At 37.1% G+C, this 27,437-nt stretch overlaps 1 protein-coding gene across 1 annotated transcript; it reads left to right on the top strand.

The window, feature by feature from the left end:
* The first annotated feature begins 1,143 nt into the window (after positions 1-1,143).
* creb3l3b (cAMP responsive element binding protein 3-like 3b) lies at positions 1,144-27,207 on the top strand. Its single transcript, XM_017495051.3, has 10 exons — positions 1,144-1,237; positions 12,679-12,795; positions 13,128-13,431; positions 15,534-15,670; positions 19,842-19,952; positions 20,654-20,760; positions 21,209-21,277; positions 22,391-22,475; positions 24,129-24,225; positions 25,969-27,207. Exons 1-10 carry the CDS (start codon positions 1,217-1,219, stop codon positions 26,223-26,225), a joined length of 1,305 nt encoding a protein of 434 aa, XP_017350540.2. The 5' UTR covers positions 1,144-1,216; the 3' UTR covers positions 26,226-27,207.
* The last annotated feature ends 230 nt before the right edge of the window (positions 27,208-27,437 follow it).

Here is a 27,437-nt window from a genome sequence, read left to right as displayed (position 1 = left end):
GTGTTAGCAAAAGTGTATGATGGGGGTTTGAGTCCAAGATGGCCATGTCTGTAGATGGTGATGTGTGTTTGGAACTGGAGTTCGTGGTGGCCATGTTTGTAGGCTGTGAGGCAGTTTGGGAAATGTAGTTAGACGTGACAAACTGCAATTCAAACAAAGGTTTATCGTTACTCATATCATAATTTGTTTATGAGATTGTGAAACTAAGCTTACAGTATATTATACAACTTTTTACTGAGAAGATAAAGGGAATGTAGACTGTTTAATTGCAGCAAAGTTAGAGGCCTGCAGTTTTAATCTTGTTCATGATAACAGTACGGACAAATGAATGATAAGATTATTTCCCGCTTGCGCTGTTTGGGTTGATCCTTTTGACCTCTCTGACTAATAGGAGCCCTACCCAAGGCAAAAGTACAGCACAGGCAGTAAAAGCCATGACCTAACAGAGTGTACGTGTAGTGAATATTAATGTTGTAGGGTCCACTTAACAAATGAACAATAACACACATCGAGCATAGACAATTTGTATCAAACAGATACAAAAACATGTAGTAGACATGTGAAGTAAGGTGCTGTATGAAATTCATCAAGATTTGTAAAAATGATTTACAAATGAATAATAACTTACTAAATAACTGGTAAAATAATTACACAGGGTGGGCATGTAGTTTCATGGTCCCTGGCTCACATGCTTTCTGCATGTTTGCCTCAAATCAAATCATTATTATTCGATTCCGAATACAAATCAATTCTGATTCCGAATCACAAAATAATGATTCGAATCATAGAATGTTTAGAACAAGAAAAAGCAAATATGTAAATGTACACCTTCTGAATGATGTCATATCCTAACCTATACAAGGTTCAAGCAAATGAATGTTCCTGAGAGAAATGAAATCATTCTTTATTGCATCTGCTCAGGTTAGATAAGCTAGTCATGCTCCACTGATAAATACAAATCCTGTGCATCAATAACAAAGAACAGAAAGATGGTATTCTTTCCTCTTGATAAATTAACCAAGGCCTGAAAGGTGACGTTACCTGTCAGTCATAGCCTTTTGACCAATAGCATGAGGAATCCCTACGTCAATCACACAGTGATATGGTGTTTCAGACTTTACCCTAGTACATAGAGCACCTGAAGAGTTCCAGAAGAAAACACAGAGAGAGCACTAAACTGAAGAAACTGGTCATTGGATACATAAACTCAGTTTTGATGGCACTCCTTTCTGACAAGGTATTGTATTTTTTCTTCTTCTCATAAATCTTAACACACTCTTTGGATTTGGTATTCAATTCCTTAGGAGTAAGTTAGAGTTGATGTCTGGTGTCCACTTCCATAAAATAGTTTTTACTCTCTCTCTCTCTCTCTCTCTCTCTCTCTCTTGCTCTCCTATATAGGATATATATAGGTTACTACTATGGACTAATGTTCTTTATGTACTGTCCTAAACAGTGCTTTACCATATTCATATGGTATTACTCTAAGTGGCAAAAAGATCTGTGTGTGAAACCATAATGTCCTGACAGATGTGAGTTTGTTTGTAAATATGTGATTCAATATGATAATGAAATGAAAGGATGTGCAAGTTTCTAACAATAATTTTGATGTGGTATTCCTCCGACCTCTGGCAGTGGGCGTGTGTTGATTTTCTGTATAAAGAGTGTCGGTTTATGCTAGCCAGCTATTTATTATATCCCTTTATTTACAAAATTACTAGCTAGAATAAATTGTTTTTTTTCCTTGACTCTACTGACTCTATGTGCTGCAGTATCTACTACAACTATTACTACTAGATAATAGACTACAATAGAATTTTGTTTCATAGCAATTTTTACACAACAGATTGACAGCTTTATATGCATTAGTGCCTTGTATGTCCCCAGTGAGCGAATCAATTCAACACAGATGAAGAAATGTTACAGATAATTAGCAAGAAGCCTTGGGAGGAACCATTACTCAGAGAGGAAATCACAACCTCTTCTGTGTGTCATTATGAATCATGAGCTTTGTTTAAATCTGATTGTCTAGAAATTTTACTTTATAAGGAATATACTGTAAATTAGGCGTTAGGTTAGGTTATATCATAGTCAGCACTCAATCACTGAAGAGGGAGCACGAACTTGTAGGCCTCAAACTTTGAGCAGGAACTTGTACGCCTCTAACTTTGAGCAAGAACTTGTAGGCCTCTAACTTTGAGCAGGAACTTGTACGCCTCTAACTTTGAGCAAGAACTTGTAGGCCTCAAACTTTGAGCACGAACTTGTAGGCCTTTAGCGTTTTGCAGGAACATGTAGGCCCCTGGATGATACGTGTAGGATGGATGGGAACAGGAATGGGCTTTTAGTAAGTGACCTAAAATGTTATTAATGTAGAGTGTAGAATAAAAAACCATAGCAAGATCATGACCAGTGGAAAACAGCTTAACAGCTTAAATGACTCTATTAATGTTAATGGAAAATGAACAGTGTTTTGTAGTGAAAATCAAAGTCCAGATCAAACTCTGAGGTAAATCGGAGTGTCATGTGCATACCTGTGTAAATTAAGAATGTGCGACTGAGGGCACAAAGTGAACAGAGAGAAGAGCATTAGTGACTCTTGGTTCAATGCAGTGAAACGGCACTGAGTAGTAGTTAGTGGCAAGATAACAATGCTGCTAAGGGGTCACTATGTTTCACGGTTAGAAAAAGATCTGACAGGTAAAGAGGATGACGGTTAGGTTTTCTAAAGTTTGTGTGACCACAGCATTTTTAAGGGACAGAGGAACAGAAGCATATTGTGATGAAGTGGTAGATATGGCATGAGGTAACAGATGAAAAGCCCTCGATGAAGGAGTTTAGGACAGAGCCGGCCGAGTGAGTCAAGTAATATTCAGAGCAAACAGGAGATTATGGGATGGAAGAAAGGAGGAATGTTTTGCACCAATTGCACCTTTAAAAACTTTATTTATATTGATGAAGAGAGTTTCAGGCTTACTAGTGTTTATAATACACTAAAGATTTTTTTTCTCTTTTTTTTTTTTCTTTTTTACCAGAAATTGAGGCAGAAATTTGCAGCCACTTATTCTGGGATCATTTTACCCCATGTTTTATTGATTAAGGTTTAGCCTAGGTTAGTAATATCTGCAATGCACATGTGGTAAATCTCACATCATATTTTTATTTCATCAATTGATTTGACATGTTTGCTTACTTCAAAGGTACTTTTGAAAATTTGAGTAATCCAAATAGTCAGTATTATACCTAATTATTTCAGGTGGGTATTACTGTATATATTATAGACCTGAATTCAAATCTAATTCTATTAACGTTATTTAAGGTACTCACACGGTTTAATTTTAATCATGTCAGTATTTTATTGACCAAATTCTCCAACTGCTACACAGCAGAACACACTTTTCCCAAACAGTCATCTTAAATTATGTTTAAACAGGCAAGTCTCCAGCAGGTCTTTTGTTGGTGCAGAAATCCAATCTAGTGGTGTTACAGAAATCCAAATATAGACGGATTAAACACTGTTAGAGCAAAGACCTCTCTAGTATACACAAATAATTTGTGAGAAATGTTACTGGGTTTGAAAATGCTTCACAATGTTTCCCGCAGGTCCAGAAATCAGAACTTGAATTTAAATTAGAAATGCAAATGTTTTGAAACTGAACACTTGCTCTGAAATCAGACCATCTTATGCTTATAAATCTCATAAAGGTGTAATATTAGCTTCACCCTTGCGCTATGTGAATTCAAAATGGCGGTTGCCAAAAATGGCCTCATCTTACTTAACATGCACAGCTGCCACAGGTGAAACATTTACAAGATAATGTGTAAAGATTAGTTACATATGTTTGCAACCAGTAAACACTTATCAATGCTAGCGCTAATGTTATTAACATACATGTCAAACATATTGTGTCAGTTTTTACATAGGTGTGTCTGCTTTATCACTAATATTATTAGTTAATATTATCCGTAGGTTAAGGAGCAGCAACTTACTCACTAGATACAACTATAGGAGCAATACGAATTATGAACAGCATTTAATCTATCATTGCAATGTATCATTGCAATGTATAGCCATGATAAGCCTGAACACCAAGGCCAGCATTCTAACACAAACACTGAAGAGACCTACCTGCACATTTCAAAGTACAACTTTCAGGAACAATTAATCGAAAGTGGAAGTGGATGGGACCATTCAGGTGTTATGATTAGCCAGTGCATTGAAAGTGCAAGAAACATAGGCACTATAAGGGGCAGAGTATAACAAGGTTTTGCGAGGCTAGTGACGTGAGTACAGTGGGAAGACTTTCACAAGGATTGAAGGGTATAACAGTTTTCTTGCAAGGTGAGTGGATGGAAAAGATGTGGAAATGAGGAGAGGATTAGGAATACCAAAATGATTTCCACCAAGAATTACCACTGAAATAAACACGGTTTATCCCAGCTTCCCAAATCATCTCCATTGTGTGTCTATGTGAGTAAGTAAGAATATTGAAGGATTCTAATTTAGTTCATTAGCAGGCAAACACCGATGTTATGTTAAAATTCCTAAATAAGTTGCAGAGTTCATATACTGCATTTATGGTGCTCAGTAAATTAATACTGGTAGCAATGGGAATGGGGCCACACATTTTTAGAGCCATATACTCAGAATATGTTTCATCATAGAGTGTGATGTCCTTGATGTACTGTAAATATTGTTTCAATAGGTAACAGGTTGGTGCCAGTATTTAGCTACACGAATGATCTAATGCTGCATTCCAACTACGTTTTGTTCACTTTGTTGATGAGATGATTCTTCCATACAAACAGCCCTTTCTCTGAAGCTGAGTTCTGAGCTGTGGTATAATCAAAATGAAAGCAGGGGTGGCCTGGAAAGAGGCCTTGGTATGTTGCGAACCTCTGGTGACCGGTCGACCCACATTACCCAGTTGGGCTCAGTGTGATTTGGCGATGTGGAGCCATTTTGCGGGTTGACCACGTGCAAGATAAAGGGTGGGGATCAATTGCAATGGACAGACCATACAGGATTTTGCAGAGCTTTTTTGTGAAATGCTTGATTTTGCTGCAGCAAAAGTTGCAATGGAATTTGCAATGGAGTTTTTTTTGGTGCTTTTTTACTTGAATAGGTGAAATTGCAATTGCACGAAATTTTTTTGCGTGCAGTGATGTTTGTTGGTAAATGCGAGCTTTTAGCTGTACTCATGTTCGAATGTTTGGAAAATCTGCAGTAATTTTGAACAATTGCAAGCTCGGAATATTGCAGCGTTTCCTTGATTTTTGCATTTATTTCTGTGATCGCAAAATCGCAAAATCCTGGAGGGACTGAAAGCAAGTCAGGCAGCAGACATTTGATAGACAGTCCAAGATGGATTAAACCCTTGCAATGGTTCCATCCAAAACATAATTTACTGATAAAGCAATATGCAATGACAGTTTCATCAAGAATCCGAGACTAAGTTTAAAATTTGAGCAATTTGAGCTCAAAATCAGAATTTTCTTTGTATTATATTACATGTCTTACCATAGGAATACATTCAAAGTGTTTGCAGAAAAAGGAAGCCATAATGCATGAACACAACATAATGACTTATTGACCAGATGCCTTTGTTTGAAATTGTATTAGAAATGTCTGTTTGAGACTGCAATCGATTGCAACAAATTGATTGAGCAAACTGAGCACTAAGACAGAAAAGCTACCATTGTTCACGTGAGATAAGTGTTAGCAATCTGAGCTCAGTGTAATCAGTACAGTATGCATGCCATAAGAATGCTGGTTAAGCAGAAGATAACGTTCAATTTCAAAAAGCAAAGCAGAACACTGTGTACTTTTGGCTGAAAAGATGTGGTGACCTTCATGTGACTAGTCTTCAGGTGCAGACCCTCATAAACCTATACATTGGAAACCTATAAATTGTTGCTATGCCCTTGGAGACAACCTGAAATCAAATCTGACCTTTTTTTTTTTTTTTTTTTTTAAATCTTCTTGGTTAATGTCCTTTATGATATTGTGCACAATCAACAGTATCTATTAAAAGACACGTATTGCAAAATTACAAAGTCTTACAATGTAAATCTTTGCAATAATCTTCTATCTAAATTCACTGCCTGCCTCTAAATGATCAGATTCGTTTTTTTGTAATATGCATTGAAAAATAAATTAACCAATAATATCATGTCCCACCATGACCCTCACCAGGACCTGACCTTTCCAGAACCTTCAAACTATCTGTCCCTCAGTGGTGGAATGAACTTCCAACCTCAATCCAGACCACAGAATCTGTCACTATCTTCAAAAAAACAGCTAAAGATCCACCTCTTCCGTCAGCATTTAACTAACCCCTAAAATGGCAACCCCCACATTATCCTAAAAAAAAACAAAAAAAAACCTTACTCTGTCACTTACACCTCTACTCTGCACACTTTGCTTCTCTAGAACACAATTAAAGATCTTGTATAGTAGCACTACTTGTATTGTTCTCCGCTTGATATATCGCTTTGCTTGTATTTCCTCATTTGTAAGTCGCTTTGGATAAAAGTGTCTGCTAAATGAATAAATATCCGAACTCTAAAAAAAAAAAAACAATGTCTAACAAGCGGTATAGAAAATGGATGGATGGAATATCATGTTCCGATTCATTCCCAGAGCAAAAAGTCTTATCCATTTATAGCCATAAATACAGCCTGTAACTGAAAAAGTGTTATGATTTTCGTTTTGCGTTGTGTTTCATGTACTTTTGGTCCATTACCATGCTGAAGTTGATTATTTTCAAATAACAACACGTCCTCTTATACCACAGTATTTTGTCAACCTATGAAATTTGTACTAATTGAAGGACAACACATCATACAGTACATTTTAACTGTTCGTAGTTACATTTAATCTTGTGGAACGTCTGCACGACGAGTTAGTTCCTGTTAAACAGTCATTTCCTCACCAGCCACGCTTTTCTCTCTCTCTTGAAGTTAATAAGGCAGAAAAACACAGCTGGTCATGTTATAGGGGAATCAGAATGTGCAAAGTCCTCTGTCCTGAAGTGGAAAAATTACTGACTATTACAACTCTCTGACACTCAAGACTTGTTAATATACATTTCTTTGGGGAGGCTGTGGCTCAGGTGGTAGAGTGGGTTGTGCACTAATCGAAGGGTTGGCGGTTCGATTCCCGGCCCATGTGACTCCACATACCGAAGTGTCTTTGGGCAAGACACTGAACCCCAAGTTGCTCCCGATGGCAAACTAGTGCCTTGCATGGCAGCTCTGCTACCACTGGTGTATGAATGGATGAATGAGAACCAGTGTAAAGCGCTTTATCTAAAAGCGTTATATAAGTGCAGGCCATTTACTTTAGAGAAAGCTTCACTACGTCAATGATTATACATCTTTGTTAAAAAAAAAAAACATGATTAAAAAACAGTTTATTATTAGCTTTAGATTATGATACTAGAGAAATGATAAAAAAAAAAAATACTCATATCAACAATGGCACAATAACAAATATTCCCACTTTTCAACAGAATCATGGCCAAAAGCTCTATGACACTGGTTCATTTTTGACAGAGAGAGACAATCTTCTTTCTGGAGATACAGAACATAAGAGGGACTTGTAAGAAATATGATATTACTGCAAATCCTTCTGCTAAGGTCCTTCAGTTTCATTGCAATCTGTTGAAATTTTTCCCAGAAATCATAGGTGTTTAGAACATTCCGCATTTCTGTCAGTGCATCATGCATTGTTCTATCAATAGCCTAACCCATTAACTGCTGAAATGTTATGTAAGACACTAACTTTTGAATTGGCGCTTGAATGTACAGCATAGATATCTATCTGTGTTAGAGACAGAAGAATGTCTGTCATGTTTTCTTTACACCTATAATATCAGTCTGTGAGATTTGTGACAGCTGCTATGCAGAACATGCTGCAAATGTTAGGCCTGTCACACTAACGACACCACAGCCACCTCATCTTGTCAGATGAGTAGTACTGATCAAACCGAAAACGCTTCTTATAGAAACTATGAGCAGTAGAGCAGTGGCAAGAGATTTGAGCGATCCTCTCTGAGCCATCTTTGATCACACTTTCATGAAGGCACTATGTGTTCTTTGACAGTTCTCGGACAGAAATAAAGAGCAGGTTTCTATTAAGGGTAGAAGAATGATGTACGAGGTATATGCACAAGGGAAAAAGTGTCATTTTGGACTTATGGGTTTTCAGTCTGTTCTCCCTGGGCTCATACTCTGCTATCAGAAATCTATCAGCACTTGTAATTTAAGATAAGAGATCTGTAAAGGTGTGAAACGAATGTTCTGGCCCTTTCTTTTTTATTGTTGAGTAATGCTCTGTCCCTCTCTATAGTTTTGTCTCTCTCTCTGCATTGTGTCTTATCGCTGAAACATTACTTCAATCTATGTATGTTAAGTGAAATGGACAGCAATTTATTTTTTAATTGCTTAAATGAATTATTTAATTTGATACCTGCATGAGTAGTCTTGAGTAGTTTACATTCAGTGACATAAGAATGTCATGTTATTATCAGTGGTTGTCATGACAGCTTATGTCAATAAGACTCATAACTCCTTGTTATGAGTCACCTGGAGCGCAGGGTTATTATTTCAGCTCCAACCAGCCATCAGCGCTATCCTCCTGCCTCAGGGGTGTAAATATGTCCTATAGCAGAGTACTGCAGGGATATGAGGACACTTACCTCTGTGCCAGTGGATCCCACAGGACCTCTGGGACTGTGTTTCCTGGAGGGCCCTGATGAAATTAGGAAAACACAGGTATTTATCATTTATTATGCATCCAATCACATTGCACTCTCTCTTTTGGACTCTCCTTGGCCTGACCCTTTTGCTGACAGTCTCACTCCATCTTTCTGATTCATCAGCACTTCTTGCAATCGATGTCAGAAAAGTGGTTTTCAGTGCACCTCATCATCGCTCACTGACACAGCGGTGACGGGCCATTGCGAGCAGCCTTTTCCCTCCTACATTCTTTTTTCTTTCGGCCGAGCTCGCTGTGAGTTTTAATGAGCACCCTATCACCTGTCTCACATTCCTGAAATAATGAAATTCCTTCCTGCCAGTAATCAATCCAACCTGTCCACTCTATTACACTAACCCCAATCCTAACCTTAACCCAGCCTTAATCCTAAACCCTAATCCTGACATAACCCCAATTCTAAACCAAACCATTAGCACTAACCCTAATCCCTAAACCCTAATCATTTGTATTCACCCTAACCCCAATCTTAATCCTAAACCCAACCATAAACACTGACCGTAACCCTAACCTCAACATAAACCCAACATAAACCCAGCATTTAACTAACCGTCCCTCAGAGGTGGAATGAACTTCCAACCTCAATCCGGACCACAGAATCTGTCACTATCTTAAAAAAAGCGCTAAAGACCCACCTCTTCCATGAACACCTAACTAACCCCTAAAACACCAACCTCACATTATCCTAAAATAACAAACAAACAAACAAAAAACTCTACTCTGGCTCGTACACCTCTACTCTTCACACTTTGCTTTTCTAGCACTCAATTAAAAAATCCTGTAAGGTAGCACTACTTGTATTGTTCTCCGCCTGTTATATCTCTTTGCTTGTATTTCCTCATTTGTCAGTTGCTTTGGATAAAAGCCTCTGCTAAATATCAATAAATGTAAATGTAAATTATGACACAAAGAATAAAAATAGGTTTTAAGAGAAGATTAAAAAATTGCTAAAGTTGGACCGGACCTCACGTGAAAAGGGAGACCAAAGTTTGGGACCAACCACAGAAAAGGCTCGATCAGCCTTTGTCTTAGTACGACAACGGGGGACAGATAATTGTAGGAGAGTAAAGGTGAAGAAATGTAAAAATCCAGAAAGAGCTTTGTATACATCAATTCGGATTTTAAAATCAATTCTAAACTTGACAGGAAGCCAGTGAAGAGACGCCAGAATCGGGGAAATGTCTCAGGAAAAATCTACGGGAAAAATCTCGTTGCTGCGTTTTGCACAAGCTGCAGACGAGAAAAGGTGATTTATTTTGCTTCGGCTTCTCCTTGTGCGTTTGTTTTTGTCGTGTCATGTGCCTTTGTTTTGGGTTTGCTCTCGTCTCCGCCCCACATGCTGCCATTGGTATGTTTTTCAAATGTGTTCTCCTGTTCTGTGTTAGCCGTCAATTAGTCTGTCCAGGTGTACCACTTTGTTTCTTTGTAGCGTCGCGAAGTCTTACCATGAATTGTTTTAACCAGGCTATTTTCTAAGACTTGTTTCCTTGTCTGGTTTTTTCATTCTTGCCTGTGTTTTGACATCGATTACGGATCTTCCATGTTTAACCCTGTCTGAATCCTGTCTGGAAGCGATTTGACCCTAATGCGATCAGCCCCTGTTCTAAGGTTACACAATCACATCCGTCCTCAAATCACCACAGCATGTTATGCATGTATTATTATATGGAATTTGCAGCATATATATATATATATATATATATATATATATATATATATATATATATATATATATATATATATATATATAAATAAATAAAATCTACAAGACAATGGTGAGAAATAATCTTTTAAATCTACTTTCAGCAAGATTCCGTTGTATGTTTGCAGTTTCTTGTTTATATTTATGGGATTTTGTGATCAGACGCTCTTTGCCAGGATGCCTTCAGATGAAAAGTGTATAATATGTGAGCCTCGTCTGCACTAGATGGAACACTTTGCAACAGCCAGGGGCCTGAAAAGCTCTTAAAAGTAAAAGAAAGTGGAATAAAAGTTGACATTTAGATTATTTTCAGGAATGCTGTATGGATTGTTTCCATATTATTATTTTATTTATTTATGTATTAAAAAATTTTTAAATGAAGGAATGTCTAAATCCGTGGTTCTCAAAATGGGGGGTGTGATTATTGTTTGCAAATTTAGTCGGATTAAAAGCAATGGATATCACAGCCTACCATAATATATATTAATCTTCGTTTTTTAAAACATGTATTTATAGTAAATTAGCTTATTCGACTGATCCCTTGGGTTTAATCCAAGCCTTAGTAACTCAAAAACAAGCCCATAAATAATGTCAACTTGAATCAAATAAAAAATTGTTTTAATAAAATGTGTTCTGTTGGTGGAACATTCAAAACTAGAAAGCTATATTATCATTTTGAAATGAGGGTGTGCATACTTTAGGAATCAACCTTACTCTCTCACAGCTCATGTCAATAAGTGTGTTCTAAGTATTCTTTATAACAGATGTTATAATACATGCCTGCCATAAGATGTTTCATACCACAGATAATACTCATTACTCATTGTCAGATGTGTCTGATTTTCTTACAACAGGACACCTACAATGTAGATTAGTTTAAAAAAAAAAAAATTAATCACATTTCTAAGTCAGTGTTCCTGATAGTAAAGAAGATGAATGATGGATCTATGCATAAAGACTTTGTGTATAGGCTACAGTGTGTGGAAATGTTTTAATTAAAATAATCTAGAACAGAGTGAGATAAGAGATAAGCTCTGAGGTAACCATAAGAATTGTATAATTATAGCCAATGAATTGTGGAGAATAAAAGTTAGATGAAAAACAATTACCATAATGTCTTACAGTTATGAGGAAGCAAAACCTAAAATGGATTTTAAATGCTACGCGATGCTTTTCTTTGCTTTGGCCAGTATTTATTCCTATATTCCATAAATTTCACTTTCTTATTTGTTATCTCTTACCTACAGTATCACATTAAATAAAATCACTAGTCAACATACAATATAATGATAGATATCCTAATGGCGCTGACTTAGCAATAACATGTTATGATACAAATAATGCTAATGAAATAATAATGAAATATAGATAGAGATATATAAAGATATTTGAACCATCTGGAGATCAAACAATTTCAACAAAATAAAAAAAAAGAGACCAAAATCACTTATCATCACCATGAAAATAATTTGTAAAGTGTTAGATTTGACACATCATTTTAGATCTAATGATTTTTTTCCCCTTTCAAGCGAGGGAAACGAGATATTACTAATGTGAGATGGGGAAGGGGGCGGGTCTTCCTGCAAGTCAGTCAATATCTGAGAGTTCAAAACACCTGTGTAACTGTCAATCATTCCAAATTCATATGTCGAGTGGATCATCTAACGATTTTATTTTAGGGGGAAAGAAGACCTAATATAGCACATCTGTATTAATTTGCAGCTGTACTCAGATAAAAAGTACAATTATAAGTATTTAACTATAGAACATATAATATAGTACAATATAGTATACTGTACAATTACTTACTTAAAGTACAATTACTTAAGGACCTTTCACCTCATAAGTCTATTTTTGCCGTATACACAATAGGATGAGGTTCAGAAAATTTTGCTTCAGGCTTGATTTTTTGTGTGGAATCTTAATCATGTATAAAGAATTGTAAAAAAAGAGTGAAGCATCCAAGTATGACTCATTCTTTTGTTTAGTTTAGAAAAATGAGCACAGCATACATAATGATGCCATTTCTGTGGGGATTTTGTTGCTTGTTTGTGAGTTAGTGCATAAAATAAAGGGGGGAAAAAATGCAGTTGTATAACTGTGATGGATAAAATTTTATTTCCAAGTGATGGACAGCTTGGTTAAAGCATCCAGTCAGATATTTTCCCAAACTTTCCTTTGTTCCTGTCTCTCTCAGAGCTCCAATGGGATGGAACTCTTAGATCTCCTGTTTGAGCAGGCCGATGAGAACTCGGCTCCTGAAGAGCCTGAGGGTGGCCGTGTTAACCCAGCCTGGCCATTCCCGGATCAAAGTGTGAGTATAATGGCATACAACACATCTGAACCAAAAGTTTCACTGACTTCTTATTAAATGAAGCACAAGCCAAGCTTCCATATGGAAAGCTTGCGTTTTGATCCTCTACTTCCTTTTGCTTTAAACTAGGGAGCAGTGATGTCATCCTTTAAATAACTCGAAGGCTTCATCTTGATTCACAGAGAACTGAGTGGGTGGTGTGTTCCTCCATCCACTCGCGCTGTGGAAAAACAAAGTTTCTTTGAAAACAGAGCCTTGGATCATTATGAGAGTCTGACCTACTTTTGTGTATCTGTTATGTCCCTGTGCTCTGTGTGCATGTGTTTCTGCAGTTGCTGTCCCACAGTGATGATGGAGCTGATCATTTCCTGGACTCCTTGCTGAATGCATGTGAGAGTGTATCAGGCTCTAGCTCACCTCTGTGGGTCCCGTCACCCAGCGACAGCGGCATCAGTGACGATCCCCTCTCAGACCATTTGGACAGTCCTCCTCCTCCCGCCAACCTGCTCTTTGACTCCTTCTTCATCTCTCAGCACCACCATCCTCTTCCTGTTTTTCCTCCTCCTCAGTCCCAACAACAACAGTACTCGGGATGGGCCTCGAGCTCCTCAGAACGAGATATTTCCATTGATGTGGGTAAGAAACCCTGGTTCAATAAACCATTTAAAGTAGTAAAAGAGCAGGGCAAACTGCTCTCCATTTATGAACTAGCCTCTTGCCATGCTATCTCTTCTAATTAATTGCTAATAATAACACATAATATACAGCCGGATTGTATTTGACAGCATTCTGCAAGTCATAACATGTTTTGGATAAAAAAGAAACTACCTATAACCTACTGATCTCAATTCAGCACAATCACTGCTGAACTGCTGAACTGCGAGCTAAAAACTCAAGAGGGAACAAGAATACCCAAGAATCTCGAATGACTGAAAAAGAAATGAACAGTTTATAAACATTCAGGCATAAGAATAGTTACTAATATTCAGGGGTGGAAAAAAGTACAAGAAATTATACTTAAATATATAGTTAAAGTGTCATAATCCTACTCAATTAAAAGTGGAAGTATCCAGTGCTCTTTTCATATGTAAATGGTTTTACCAGAGGAAATTATGTTCAAGTCATATTTTCATGTGAAAATGGACGTTTATTACTTATCTAACTAAGCGACTGAATTAATCAAAAGTAAAAGATCATGTACAGTAAATAATCAATATTAACCATTAGCCAGAATTTAACTTGCCGACTAGCCAACTTATGTTAGCTACTGGAATCGATGGTACTCTAACCGTATATTAGCAAACATTAGTAAACACGTTAACTTACTTAAATATAGCCAGTTAATGTTAGAAAATTAGTGAAACACACCTTTCTCAAATTTCGCCTCGTTTTACACGAGACGTTGCTCTGAAGATTGAAATATTTAACTGCAGTCATCCTCAAGTTCCTGCATGTGGTCTGGTGACTTATATGTCTTTAAATACGGAAATGGATCGGTATAGCGCTAACTACATTGTGTAGTGTGTGAAGGTCATAGCAGATGGTAGGGTTTTAAAGGCTGAGACCTTGATTAGATGCTATGCTGAACCCATTCAACTGGCGAGAGAGAGAGAGAGAGAGAGAGAGAGAGAGAGAGAGAGAGAGAGAGAGAGAGAGAGAGAGAGAGAAGAACTAGTCATTGGCTGGATGAGAGAAGAAGAGATAGCTGTGATTTGTTATGAATGCTCTGAAGGTCTAAATAAAATTTAAGGAGTAAAAAGTAATCAGTTTCTTGGAAATGAAATTAAATAAGCATTCCAATAACACTCAAGTAAAGTATAAATGAGTAAGGAATAACACAAGTGTGCTGTTATACGATCTATGATCATAAAGTATAAACATACTTTATGATACATATTTTATGATAATCTTGTTATTACGTCAATCAGATTATTAACACAATTCGGAACTATTTGTACTACTGCCCTGCCCTGTTTATTATAATGGGGGAGTGAGATGAGTAAGATCTGCCTCACCAGTGTGGTCTTATCAATATATTTTCCCATCAAATTGTTATCATACAGTATAGTGCTGTACAATTATGTGCACAGGTACAAAGAAAATACAGGAATCACTCCATCAATCAAAACAGAAGTAAGAGTCATGAAATCGTTGAGAGACATGACTGGTGTTGAGAGCACAATAAGAGATGTCTTGTAAGTTCTGGGAACATAACATTATGCCAGTTTGTAACTCTTATATATTGAAACAAACATAATGAGTGTAATACAGGTATTATTTGAAGTCACAGGAAATGAGCAAGCAAATAAGGCTCTGTAAAAAAAAGTTTTTTTGCACATTGGACCATTTCGACAAGATTATACGTTACAGAACATACATTAAATTTGTATATGTGTGTGGGTAAACTATATGTGTGTGTGTGAGTATGTTTTTATATCAAAATGCACCAAATGTCCCCACAATTCTAGGAATATCTGAGAATTTTGACCTTGTGGGGACATCTGGTAGGTCACCATGAAGAAACCTGCTTTTTTTTGTTTACAAAAGCTGCAACTTTTATTCCAAAATCTAAAGGAGAAAAAATGTTTCCTTTTAATCACCAAGATTAAGATTAGGGTTAGGTTCATGTGAAGGCATGGCATTAACTAGCTGCCTTAATAATTATGTCAGTGGAAGGTCCTCACAAGAGTGTGTGTGCGTGTGTGTGTGTGTGTGTGTGTGTGTGTGTGTCTATACAGAGGCCTGGGAGTCCAGTCTGTCCTTGTGCAGTTCAATGGTTCCTCATTGTGTGCCTGCAGCAGATCCGAGCCCTGATGCCTCTTCAGTTGTCCAGCTCAGCGTGAAGGATCTGCTCCTCTCTAATTTAGGAGAACCTGTGAGTGTACTCATGTCGCTCAACACAAACTGTATTGAGAGAACCATGTCTGCCTGCACTGTGGTACAGTTGTGCTCATAAATCTACACATCCCTTGCAGAAGCTGCAAAATTTTCATAATTAAAAAAAAAAAAGAGGAATCATTAAAATCTCATTTTGTTTTTTATTTAGTACTGTCCTGAGTAAGCTATTTCACATAAAAGATGTTTATATATAGTCCACAAGACACGAGAAGTCAACACCATACATTAAGAGCCAGGGGGTGTAAACTTTTGAACAGGATGATTGGTGTAAATTGTTATTATTTTGTTTAAAGATCTTTTTTTCATTTAGTACTGTCATTCCGAAGCTACATATGATATTTACATCTTTCCCAGTAAATGATTTTCACAAATCATCCTGTTCAAAAGTTTACATCCCCCTGCCTCTTAATTTATCGTGCCGCCTTCTTGAGCATCAGTGAATGTTTGCACCTTTTGTAATAGTCGTGTACGAGTCCCTCAGTTGTCCTCAGTGTGAAAAGATGGATCTTAAAATCATATAGCCGCTGCTGGAAAGGGGTCAAATATGCAGAAGATGCTGGAAAAGCAAAGAATATATGCAGGACCTGGAGGATTTTTCTGAAGAACAGTAGGCAGTTTAACTGCTCAAGATGAACAAGGGACTCATGAGCAACTATCACAAAACAGAAAAACAACACACAGTATTAAGAATCAAGCATATGTAAACTTTTGAACTGATTAATTTGTGTAAATTCAGTCTTCTGGACTATATGTAAACATCTATGTGAAATAGCTTATTCAGGGCAGAACTAAATAAAAAACAAAATGCAATTTTAATGATCCCGCTTGTTAAAAAAAATTGCAGATTCTGTAAGAGGTTTGTAAATTTATGAGCACAACTGTATATACATATATTATATCCCAGAATAGGGGTGTATCACAATACCACTATGGGTATCTGTTTAATGCTTCAAATATTCATATCTGATTTGGATTTAAAAGCAATGGTGGTTTGACTATCACCAGAATGGCCAGAATCTTTTGCACAGCATCTCTAGTGTCAGTGCTTTGTTCGGTGGTAAGGCTGTTCCTTGAAGTTTTCTGACTCAGGAAAGTCTATGTTCTGTATGCTCACAGAAATACTGGAAAACGCTGGGAAAAAACCTAGTGGTAGAAATTCCAACAGTTAGAATTGCATGAAAACATCATGCAACGTGATCTTTAAAATCATAAAGATACTATATCCATTCCGTCCATTTTCTATACCGTTTATCCTATACAGAGTCGTGGGGCAGCCTGGACTCTCTCCCCTATTGAACTCGGGGCACAAGGCGGGGGATACTCTGGACAGGGTGCCAATCCATTGCAGGGCACAATCACACACATTCACACTATATAGACAATTTGGAAATGCCAATCAGCCTACAACGCATGTCTTTTGGACTGGGAGAAGAATCCAGAGTACCCTGAGGAAACCTCAGAAGCATGGGGAGAACATGCAAACTCTATGCACACTGAGTGATGTATATTATAATAACGTTTGAAATGCAATAGGAAGGAAAGAGAGTAACAACAAGATGTCTATTATGGGGTTCACATGCTAATGAAGCAGAGAGTTAGGAGGCAACTGAGTAGGACGCCGAGCCGAGGGACTGCAGCAGACGCACGGGCGTGTACTGTAAATATGCGCATATTCACTGGGTACAATTATTCGCTATAAACTACACATAGAGAGACAATGGATTATTTGATACATTATTTTTGCACGCTTTATACAGATTTTTGCTCACACAAAACACAAAAAAATCTGTAATACTTTACAATAAGAGTACAATGATGAATCATGCGCTAATACCTGAATTAATACTTACTTAAATATGAACTGATGATGAGTTATGAAAGTCATCCGGCACCATCCGATGATGTCTGTGTACGCAGCTGCATATTGCAGATTATATAAACAATTTGAATTCATGCACGTTGAATTCATATTCTTTCTTACAGAGCAGGTTTGATTTAGTTTACGCCCATGTCTTAATTAATACACTAACTAACGAACATGTACTGACATGTACTTAAGGCGGTCGTTATTCATGCATGACTTCATAAGACTCATGTCGTAGTTAAGGTTAGCTCTTCGTTAGTTGGTAATTAGTACATGCCTTAACGCATCATTAGTTCATATTTACAGGTAAGTAAGTATTATTTCAGGGATTACTATATGAGTATTCATGTACTGTTATTGTAAAGTGTTCCAAAAAAATAAATAAATCAGTTAATTCCTTCCGTAAAACCATACTGCATTTTCAATCCCATTAAACTGGATGTTAAATGAATTTATAACACACATGACAGCCTATAATTACTTCTTTTCTACCGTATAATTTCAAAAACACTGACATAAGCTTGTTAGCTGGGGTCATCATTATACCAGTTACTCACAAGCTGTCTGTCTCAATGTCACCTTGATTCGTTATCATTTCGGATGTGACACTTTAGCTTCTTCGCTGCTCTCTGGCCAGATCTTATCATAATGGCTGTACGCTGCAACGTTTGGCCTAGACGGCCTTCGGCAAAGAGAGAACAGTTCAAGTGTACAGCAATCACAATTTACATATCTAGCTATAAGATACAGAGTTGTAAATACACCCAAGTGAACCGATGTAAACGTGCGCACACGGTACATAAACAGAGCATAATTCACACTGTTTTCAATGAGCAGCACAAGTCTAGCAAGCAAAAGTGACTGGGAAGTTAACAGAATTAAATCCACATTTGTCAGGAGAGCAGATGTTCAAGTAACTTCAGGGGATGGTGGGTGTTCAAGCTGTTTGTACATTGAATAGAATGCCCTTGTAAAAGTTTTCTGGCTCGAGAGAGATCAGGTTTTTTTTTTTTTTTTTGCATGTGACAGAACATTTTTAACAAGATAAGACTAAAGCGTCTCTCCTCCTCCAAATCAGCAAATCCCACCTTCTCCATAGAGACCGTAATGCACACTTCAAAGCTGAAACTAGTGGGAGTTTTGCAGTGTGGCATATTTTTACAGAGAAAAGGATCATAGGTATGTGTACATGCAGCAGGTGTGATAGCAGTGCGGGTTGAAGGCATTCTAATCTATGTTGATCGGGAAAAAACAGCTAATAAGGAATAAAACATGATAAATCAACTTCGATAACTGAAACCACATGAAGCTGAGTTAATGTTACCACACCAAAGTGGATTATTAAGTGTTTTATTCCTGTTATACCACAGAAATTTGCCATCGATGACATTTTCGATTTATTAACAAATAACCTGACATACTTTTATCCCATCATAGTTACAGTTAATGTTATGAAACGTCCATTAGACAAGTTATAAACAGTAGTTCGTTCGCCAGCCTCTACAAATGTCACAAACAAACCTCAAAGCCCTTCATCCTGAAGGCTTTCTAATGTCACACTGTAAAACCGGATCAGTTCATTTAACTCAAAAAATTTGAGGAAACTAATTACCTCACAATTTTTAATTTTTTTTAAGCTGATAAATCAATTTCTTTAAGCCAAATACACTTAAATATGACCCAAAAAAAAAATTTTAAAGTTACATTTTTGTTATATTTAAGTGTATTTGGCGTAAAGAAATCGATTTATCAACTTAAAATTTTTTGAGGTAATTAGTTTCCTCAAATTTTTTGAGTTAAATGAACTATCCGGTTTTACAGTGCAGAACAATTAAAGGGAGCACATTACTTCTGACACTGGAGGCTCCTTCCAGAAATGGTAAATAAAAATATCTCCTCACAGAAAACTACACCATATCAATCGTCCGTCGTAACATTCGAGTCCCAGTGTAAGTTGTTACTATAGAAAATTAAATAACACTTTCTGACTAATCAGAACCGAGAATTCAACAGGGCTTTGGTATAACAGTTAATAGTAAACAGTGAAATATTGTAAACTACTTATTAATAGCATTTTGTGCAATAATTGTGAACTAAGTATACATCACATCTGTTGCACCCAGGAGAGGAATGATGCTTTCCTAAAAGCTGACTAAATGATAATTGAAAATTCATATATCTAAGAACCAAGTCATATGACACACATGCAACAAAGAGAGTAAACTTTAAAGTGCTGTGCGTGCTTGAACGAAGGCGATTTGTTATCTGTGTCTGTATTGTACAGCCCAAGCAACCCTCTCAGAACTTGCTGCAGGAACTCGTTCTTAATGATGATGAGAAGAAACTTTTAGCCAAGGAAGGAGTGTCTCTACCCAACCAGTTTCCCCTCACCAAGGTAACACAGTAGTTAACAAATCTACCTACGTAATTTAATTATGTAATCGTTCCAAATGCTATTACTTTGCTTTCACTAAGTTTAGTGCTCTTTAGTGATCTTTTACCTGGACACACACACACACGCGCACACGCACACACAACACTGTGTTCACATATATAACTAATTTAAAAGGCTCTGAGGTTATAAAACTCTCATAAATACACAGATAGGAGAATGTGACCAGGAAAGCATTCAACACATTACAAAAAGCCATTAAGCCATAATTTATTCCTCTCACTCTCTTCAAAATACAAACACACGGACACATGACATCAATCACATTGATGTATTCATAGCTACGCACATCCACGCATATGCTAATACATGTGATTCAGCTTAGGGGAAAACTAATTAGTAGCAAATAAATAAATAAATATACAATTGCAATAGCAATGACTTTAACAACACAGTAATTACCAGCTAAGACACTGGGGTTGGGAAGTTTTAGTCCTGGGCATTAGATATTCAATATATTTAACCCATCATATTGGCAGATATTCTCTGATGGATTCAGGAAAGTTTTCTTTTATCCTGTCTGAAATATTAACAAAAGCTACGTGGTACATTTACTTAAGTCTAGTGCTGCTTAATTGGGGGGGGGGGACAGCAGCAACATGGAGTGAAGTTCGATGTGTGTGTTGTTTCTGTCCTTTCATTAGTGTGAAGAGAAGATCCTGAAAAAGATTCGCAGAAAGATTCGCAACAAGCAGTCTGCCCAGGAGAGCAGAAAGAAGAAGAAAGTGTACCTTGATGGCCTAGAAGGGAGGTACGGTCTCTTGTTCTTTCTCGCAATTCAAAGAAAACCTTAAAAGTGCGAAAATAAAAAAAGACCTTGAAAACAAAGCATGAATGGCTATGAAAAGGTATGTCTGGGTGAGAACCAGCTGGAAGAATATCTGTCCATAATTAAGCCAGGCTTTATACATATCAGAAAGGCTTTATCTGATTTACTTGACCTCCTGTGGCCTGTCTGGCATTCAGAAGTGTAGTGTGTGGTGTGCATTAAGAGTAGCATTATAATGTCTTAGCCTCACGCTCTTCAGCATGTGTGTTCATGTGTGATAGCTCTCACGGTGAGTGAAATAAACGTAGCAGAGAAACAGAATATGTACTGGATATGACTCATTAACGGTTTGCATGTGTGTGTGTCTGTGTGTGTGTGTTCCTGCTATAAATGTGTAAGTTATTAATAGGTGATATAATGTATTACTCAGAATGGCTGTTTGCAGTGCCCAGAATATGGAGTTGCAGAAGAAAGTGATTCAGCTGGAGAAAACCAACATGTAAAGCTCCTCACTCATCAACAATCTACACCATGTACTAATATCATACATATATATATATATATATATATAAGATCATTCACCAAAATAGCATTAATAATAACACTGCTCATGTATCATAAATAATTAATCTCATGGGTGATTCTGATGACTTTTGTTAATGACAGAGAATGAATACATCAAATTGTATCTTAATCCATGATAAGCAACACCGTAAATATAGCCGCAGTGACGAGCTGAGGGGTCCAAGCACCCTTCGTAAATAGTGGCCGCAGTGGTCAGTCCTCGCCAAACTACAAAGAGGACTAACGTGACCGTAGATTAAGACACTGTTTAGGTTTTGTGATGGCGGGTCAGTGCTAACACTGTGAAATTCCAAATGCAGTTGCCTTTAATCTGTCTTGAAGTGTATGTGTGTATGATAGTTTCCCCCCACATCATCATCATCATCATCATTATTATTGTTATTATGCCATCAATGAAACCTTGTGATCTAAGCATTGCTCAACCCTAATTATTTAATCTAATCAGCTATTGATAGATTAGGTGTTTAGCCCTTGCACCTAATATGTCCACTAGCCACCAATGATCCGGTACACTAGCCAGCAAAACATAGGGTAAATAATAAAGGACATTACTGATCATGTGAAATCTTTTAAACACTTAATAAAAGTGTAGTAAGGACAGTTAGTGGTGGATAGATACGAGTCACATCTTTACACCTCCATTTCCTCCATGGTGAGTTATTCAGGCTGTTGGAAGGTGTTGTATTTTTTAAAGGTGTCTTTGAAACATATTGTTGCTGCCTTAGGAAATTTCTGGATATAGAGGAGCTCTGGTGTGATAATATGTCCTAAAATTCACCATCACATGTACGTCAGCAATTCACATCACTACAGAAGTATTTGGAAAATATCAATTTAAGAAAAAAACCTTTTTAAAATAGAAATGATTACCTGATTATTCCAGTCCATTCAATCAGTACTGATACTAAAACAGGCCGAAGACACAAAGCCACATAGGTGATAACTGAAGTAGTTCTTTCCCAATATTATACCACTGAGACAAGCTTTTCTCTCTCTCTCTTTCCCTCTCACTCTCTGTTCCTCTCAGGTCTCTAATGGATCAGTTACGTAGGCTGCAAGCCCTGTTCATGAACAGCTCTAATAAACCTGCTCAGACTGGCACGTGTATCCTGGTGAGTGACAATGTGACCAGGGAGATGAAAATGTCATTGACGTCAGACAGAAATCACACTGAAGGTTTCCCTGAATTGAGAAAAGAACAGGATGCAGGAGAAAATTGTACACAAAGAGTCCATTTGAATTCCACTCACAACATTTAACATCAAGCCACAGTTTCTCTCTTCACTCGACTGCTCTATGTTCACGCTAACATCACTGGAGAAATAATCGCTGACTCTTTCATTCAGATCTGTTCTGTTGGCTAATTTTCTTCTTAGTAAAGCCTATTTATTAATTGAAACATTTTGCACTCTTCTCTGTTTTGATGATGGTGTGATGGAGCCTGCATCTGGTTACAAACTAAACTTATCCGACCATTTGATCAAATCGTGACATTCATTGTGTGAGAAAAGCACACTGTTCCTAGCGGACTGACCGCATTTGTTAAACCGGCTTCTTATCCAATGTGATCTTTGCAGGCAGACGCAAAGGGAAGGTTATAAAGTAGCCTAAATACAAACATTTCTATGTTGGTTTGGTAAAATATATTGACACAAAGTAAACAAAGTTTATTATTGTCACTAAAACGTAATTGATTTAGCTAGTAGTGGCATCCGATGGGTTTTCCCACGCTGCCGCATATTTGCTAATTTACATATTGCATAACACTGCACATTTACTCGAAACCCACATATACTAGAATTCTACGGCTAGTTGTTGGAGTGTCAACACGTACTCTTTTTTTTTTTACAGTATAACTATCATTTTTCAATATGCTTTCTGCTCTTTCCTCAGTACAAAGAAAGGTGTCACAATTATTTTCTGTTGTAATCACATATACATACTCTACAAACGCAGTAGATAAAAGTCAGATTGAAAAAGAAGTATCCGTTCACATTTCAGCCATTTTGATGCTAGAAGCTTGACACATCCACTGTGGTGATTTTGAAACATGCCATTCATTCTGCCTTGAGGTCTGAAATCGATATAATGCAGGGGATGCTCATGTATGCCAGACACTGCACTGCAGTTCTGACTTCATCCTACTCCGTAGAGGCATCATGCAGCAGATGTGAAGTTTATTAATGAGTACAAGAGTAAAGGCCTCATTATCCCCCTGTATTCAAGCTGCTTGATATGATAAATGAATAATTTATAAGTGGTGTGGAAAGACCGATTCGAAAATAAGATGAACCCACATACAAAAGCCCTGCCTGAACTTTGCAGAACTGACGTGCATTACATAGTGGATGCTTTAAAAATCAATTAGGTCCCGAGACAAATTAACTTGTGGGATGAAACAACAAGGATTTCATGTTCGCAAAATAATAAAACTGAACAGTTTTATGCACGTTTTATCAAAATGCAAATTTAAGTTGTCTACCGTTTTTATTTATTTATTTATTTATTTATTTATTTTATGTCCAATCAATATACGAATATAGTGGAACATATTATGGCAGCAAGACAAAACAGTGGATAAAAAATAGACTACATGACATACATGAAACAAGCACAATGTGTATGTGTCTAACTACAAAGAAGAATAGGACGAGCGTAAAGATACTATAATCCACATGTTAGATGCAGATGATGAAAAAGTGATAAAGGCTGCAGGGATAAAAGATAATAATGTTATTAAATCTCTTGATCTGACTTTCTTCCAGGTGCTACTGCTGTCTTTCTCTCTCATCCTGTTCCCCAGATTCCAACCACTGTCCCACAGCAGGACCGCTGATCCAGCAGACTTTAGCACAGCCAAAGGTGTGTGTGTCTTAGTGTACTGAAAGTTTGAAAAGCATCAGATACGCATAGTGGCCTGGGAAAATCCTTCACATGGTGAAATTTTTACATTTTGGACTAGATATAGTTCTGAAAACTACAAACTTTCTTGAGCTGAAATATGTATCTCTCGTTCTCAACCAGAAGTAAAGTTCTAGGATTTTAAAGTCTGGTTTTCCTTGTAAGTGAAAACGGGGAAATTGCATTTAAAGATTTCATTCCATTTGTGGTGCAGGAACATCTGCGACATTTTGAGAGCTGATGTCTGATTATAAGCTGAATTGAGCATGTGTCAGTACAGTGCTTGTAAACTGGTTCCTTGCAATCCCTATGTGACCTTTGGTAAGGCAAAACATAAAAAGAAAATAAAAATATTTCCATGTCAGTTTGGTGAAATATAGAAAATATCATTCAGAACAAAATTTGACCAATTTTTGGTCTATTGTTACAGAAATCAACTACAGTGACATCAGACGGGTTTTCTCAGGCTGCCTCACATATCATTAGTTGTATTCATGTGTAAACATTTCTTTGACTAACAGTTGGACAGAATGTAAGACAAGCATAAAGCTGAGCATTAGGGATTTGACCCCCCCACCCCACCCCCCCCCCACACACACACACCCATCCAATGATTTCTGACCTCACACCAAAGACATATTACAACATTTTAGAAAATAATAATTTCATCAACAAACATATAAGTACTGACCAATGATCATATGCATTAATAATGGCCAGGGGTGTACATAACTTTTTTCCAGGTCAGCTTTCTGGGCAACCAAAACATTGGACTGGTCAGCTTTCACATACCCAGTGGCCTAACTAATTAATTTGTGATTTGTCCACCTTTGAATGACCCAGAAATAAAGTGAAATGGAATTTTAAAATTTCCTCTAATTTGGTATAATTGCAGTATTTTTCTCAAGTAGATCCTACTTGAAGAGGGAATTTAAATCAGTTTTGATAATTGAACTCGTGCTGGTTTACCATATCTGATTATGCAGTACAGCTTGCAGCTTGTTTCATGTGACTTTGACTGCCTTTGCTCCTGACATGTGCTTGATCTTCTACTTTGCTTTTGTTTAATCATTGTTCACATTAGCGTGAGCAGCCAGATCTATGCTTTCAGAATCCCAATCAGCTTCATTAACCTGGTGCAGTACATCTACAAAGACTTTTGAGACAGACAAACTACCCATCTTTTGTTGAACCCCATCAATATCTTTTTGGTAATTGGTAACCTGATACAATTTCAAACAAGGTTCTATATATTTTTGAGAGCTATTCCACTTTAACTTGAAACTTTTTCCTTGTACTTACAGCCAATACTTTTTCCAGTATTTCATTTGAACATATTTCTAATTTCAATGTCAAAGTCTGGGCTGATGATTTATGCCCAAAAGTCGATGTCCGGTATATAAATGAATCCTGATTTGTGGTTTGACCCAGTGGCTCCTTTCCCAGTCTCGAGGTCCCCCGAGCACTTCTACCAATTCCAGCAAGACTCATCCCATTCCAGCTAATCACTGAGGATTTGATTACTTCTTTCAGGTGCTCAGTAGGTGATATGGACCTGAAATGTGAAATGGCATGTTCCAGTTCCATAATTGGGACTCTCTGGACTGAATATTGAGCAGATTTGATGCAGAAGCACTTAATAAAGTTTATAAGTTGAGTATTAATTCACTAAAGTAGATTCCTGCTTGTGTGTGTCCCCTCCAGTTCAGTCACGCTCACTGCGCTCTGTGGTAGAGGTCCATAGTCTGCAGCCAGACTCCTCCATGGACAGGAACATGGAGAGAGCCACCAACATCATTTCCAAGATGCACATCAGGCCTGAATATGCCGATATGGACCCTCTACACCACAACCGAAGTTATGGAGATCAGGAGCATCACAATGGTGATCCGATCACCGGGAACATGGCCATGCTGGGTTGGTATAATTCACGGCCATGTAAACAGAAAGACAGGAAATGATGTCATACATCAACTGAATGGACCATCCGTTTGCACAAGTATGGCAAAAAATTTTGACGTTTTATGTGTTGCTGACAAAGTGTTGCTGTCCTTGTTTTCGCAGAACCCAACTGGTTCAGACGAAAGCAGCATCATGCTCATTAACCGAGAGTTATCAGTGCTTAGATAGTCTCATTATACTTACAACACTGACATTTGACTTGTATTGATACGAGTAAACAAGAAAAAATGAAATTACAATAGTAGTTTCCACAAATCAAGTTCAGATTTTGCTCACAGTGTGGTTTGGTCAGCAATAACTGTGGCAACATTGTTGTATTGCTTTGCTTGGTCTGTCTTTACCTGGGTTATTTCTGCCTGAATCAGTTAATTGTCCAACAGAAGTTCTGGCCTACATTGGCTCGATGTCAAAATTGTGTCGCTCCGTGTAAGATCTTTAAGATAACCAGCACAGATGGAGTCATGAAGACAGCAGTGCTCAGAGAACAAGGATTAGGGAAAAATCTTCAGCACAGTAAATAATCGAGAGCTTGTATCATGACCGAATAAACAAGGAGTTAGATCTTCCTTACAGAAATGCTGAATTTCAAAGCAAATCAACAAAATGAAGAAAAGAAAAACCCCCACAACAAGTCAGTAGAAAACAAGAGAAATAGAAACGCAACCACAAAAACGAATCTGTAGACACAACAGAAAACAAAAGAAACTCCCATAAGAATAGTGAAACTATAAAAGGTAGGTACATGTTATACACAAATAAGGAACTATAGACTATATTAGTTTATAGACTATAACTATAGAGGAACTATAGAGGAACTATAACTATAGTTTATAGTTTATATAACTATAGTTTATAGACTATAACTATAGAGGAACTATAAACTTGCATTTTGAGTTAAAAGAGAAAAATAAGTGCATGGTGCTATGTTGTAATCATGCACAAAAGTAGAATGTTAAAAACAAATCATAGAGGATACTATATATATATATATATATATATATATATATATATATATATATATATATATATATATACACACACACAATAGTAAATAAACTGACCAAGACTGGATACATTTCTGTAGACATTTAAAAAACATTTCAGCATACATTTTACTTTCACTTTACACATAGGGGTGCAACGCAATGCCACTATCTGTACGTGTTTATCTGTATCTGTTTAGAACCCCAAATATTTGTATCTGTATTCGG

The sequence above is a fragment of the Ictalurus punctatus genome, chromosome 20 (genome assembly GCF_001660625.3).
Source record: "Ictalurus punctatus breed USDA103 chromosome 20, Coco_2.0, whole genome shotgun sequence".
In the NCBI taxonomy this organism is placed as follows: Eukaryota; Metazoa; Chordata; class Actinopteri; order Siluriformes; family Ictaluridae; genus Ictalurus; species Ictalurus punctatus.
Note: the sequence above shows the minus strand (reverse complement) of the source record. Positions and strands in the feature narration are given on the sequence as shown.

What these genes read in the sequence shown, in the direction of transcription:
- creb3l3b (XM_017495051.3), top strand. Translation starts at nt 1,217, where the DNA reads ATGGCACTCCTTTCTGACAAG. An exon ending in TGGCACTCCTTTCTGACAAG is followed by an intron (nt 1,238 to 12,678) that starts GTATTGTATTTT and finishes TGTCTCTCTCAG; the next exon opens with AGCTCCAATGGGATGGAACT. An exon ending in GGCCATTCCCGGATCAAAGT is followed by an intron (nt 12,796 to 13,127) that starts GTGAGTATAATG and finishes GTGTTTCTGCAG; the next exon opens with TTGCTGTCCCACAGTGATGA.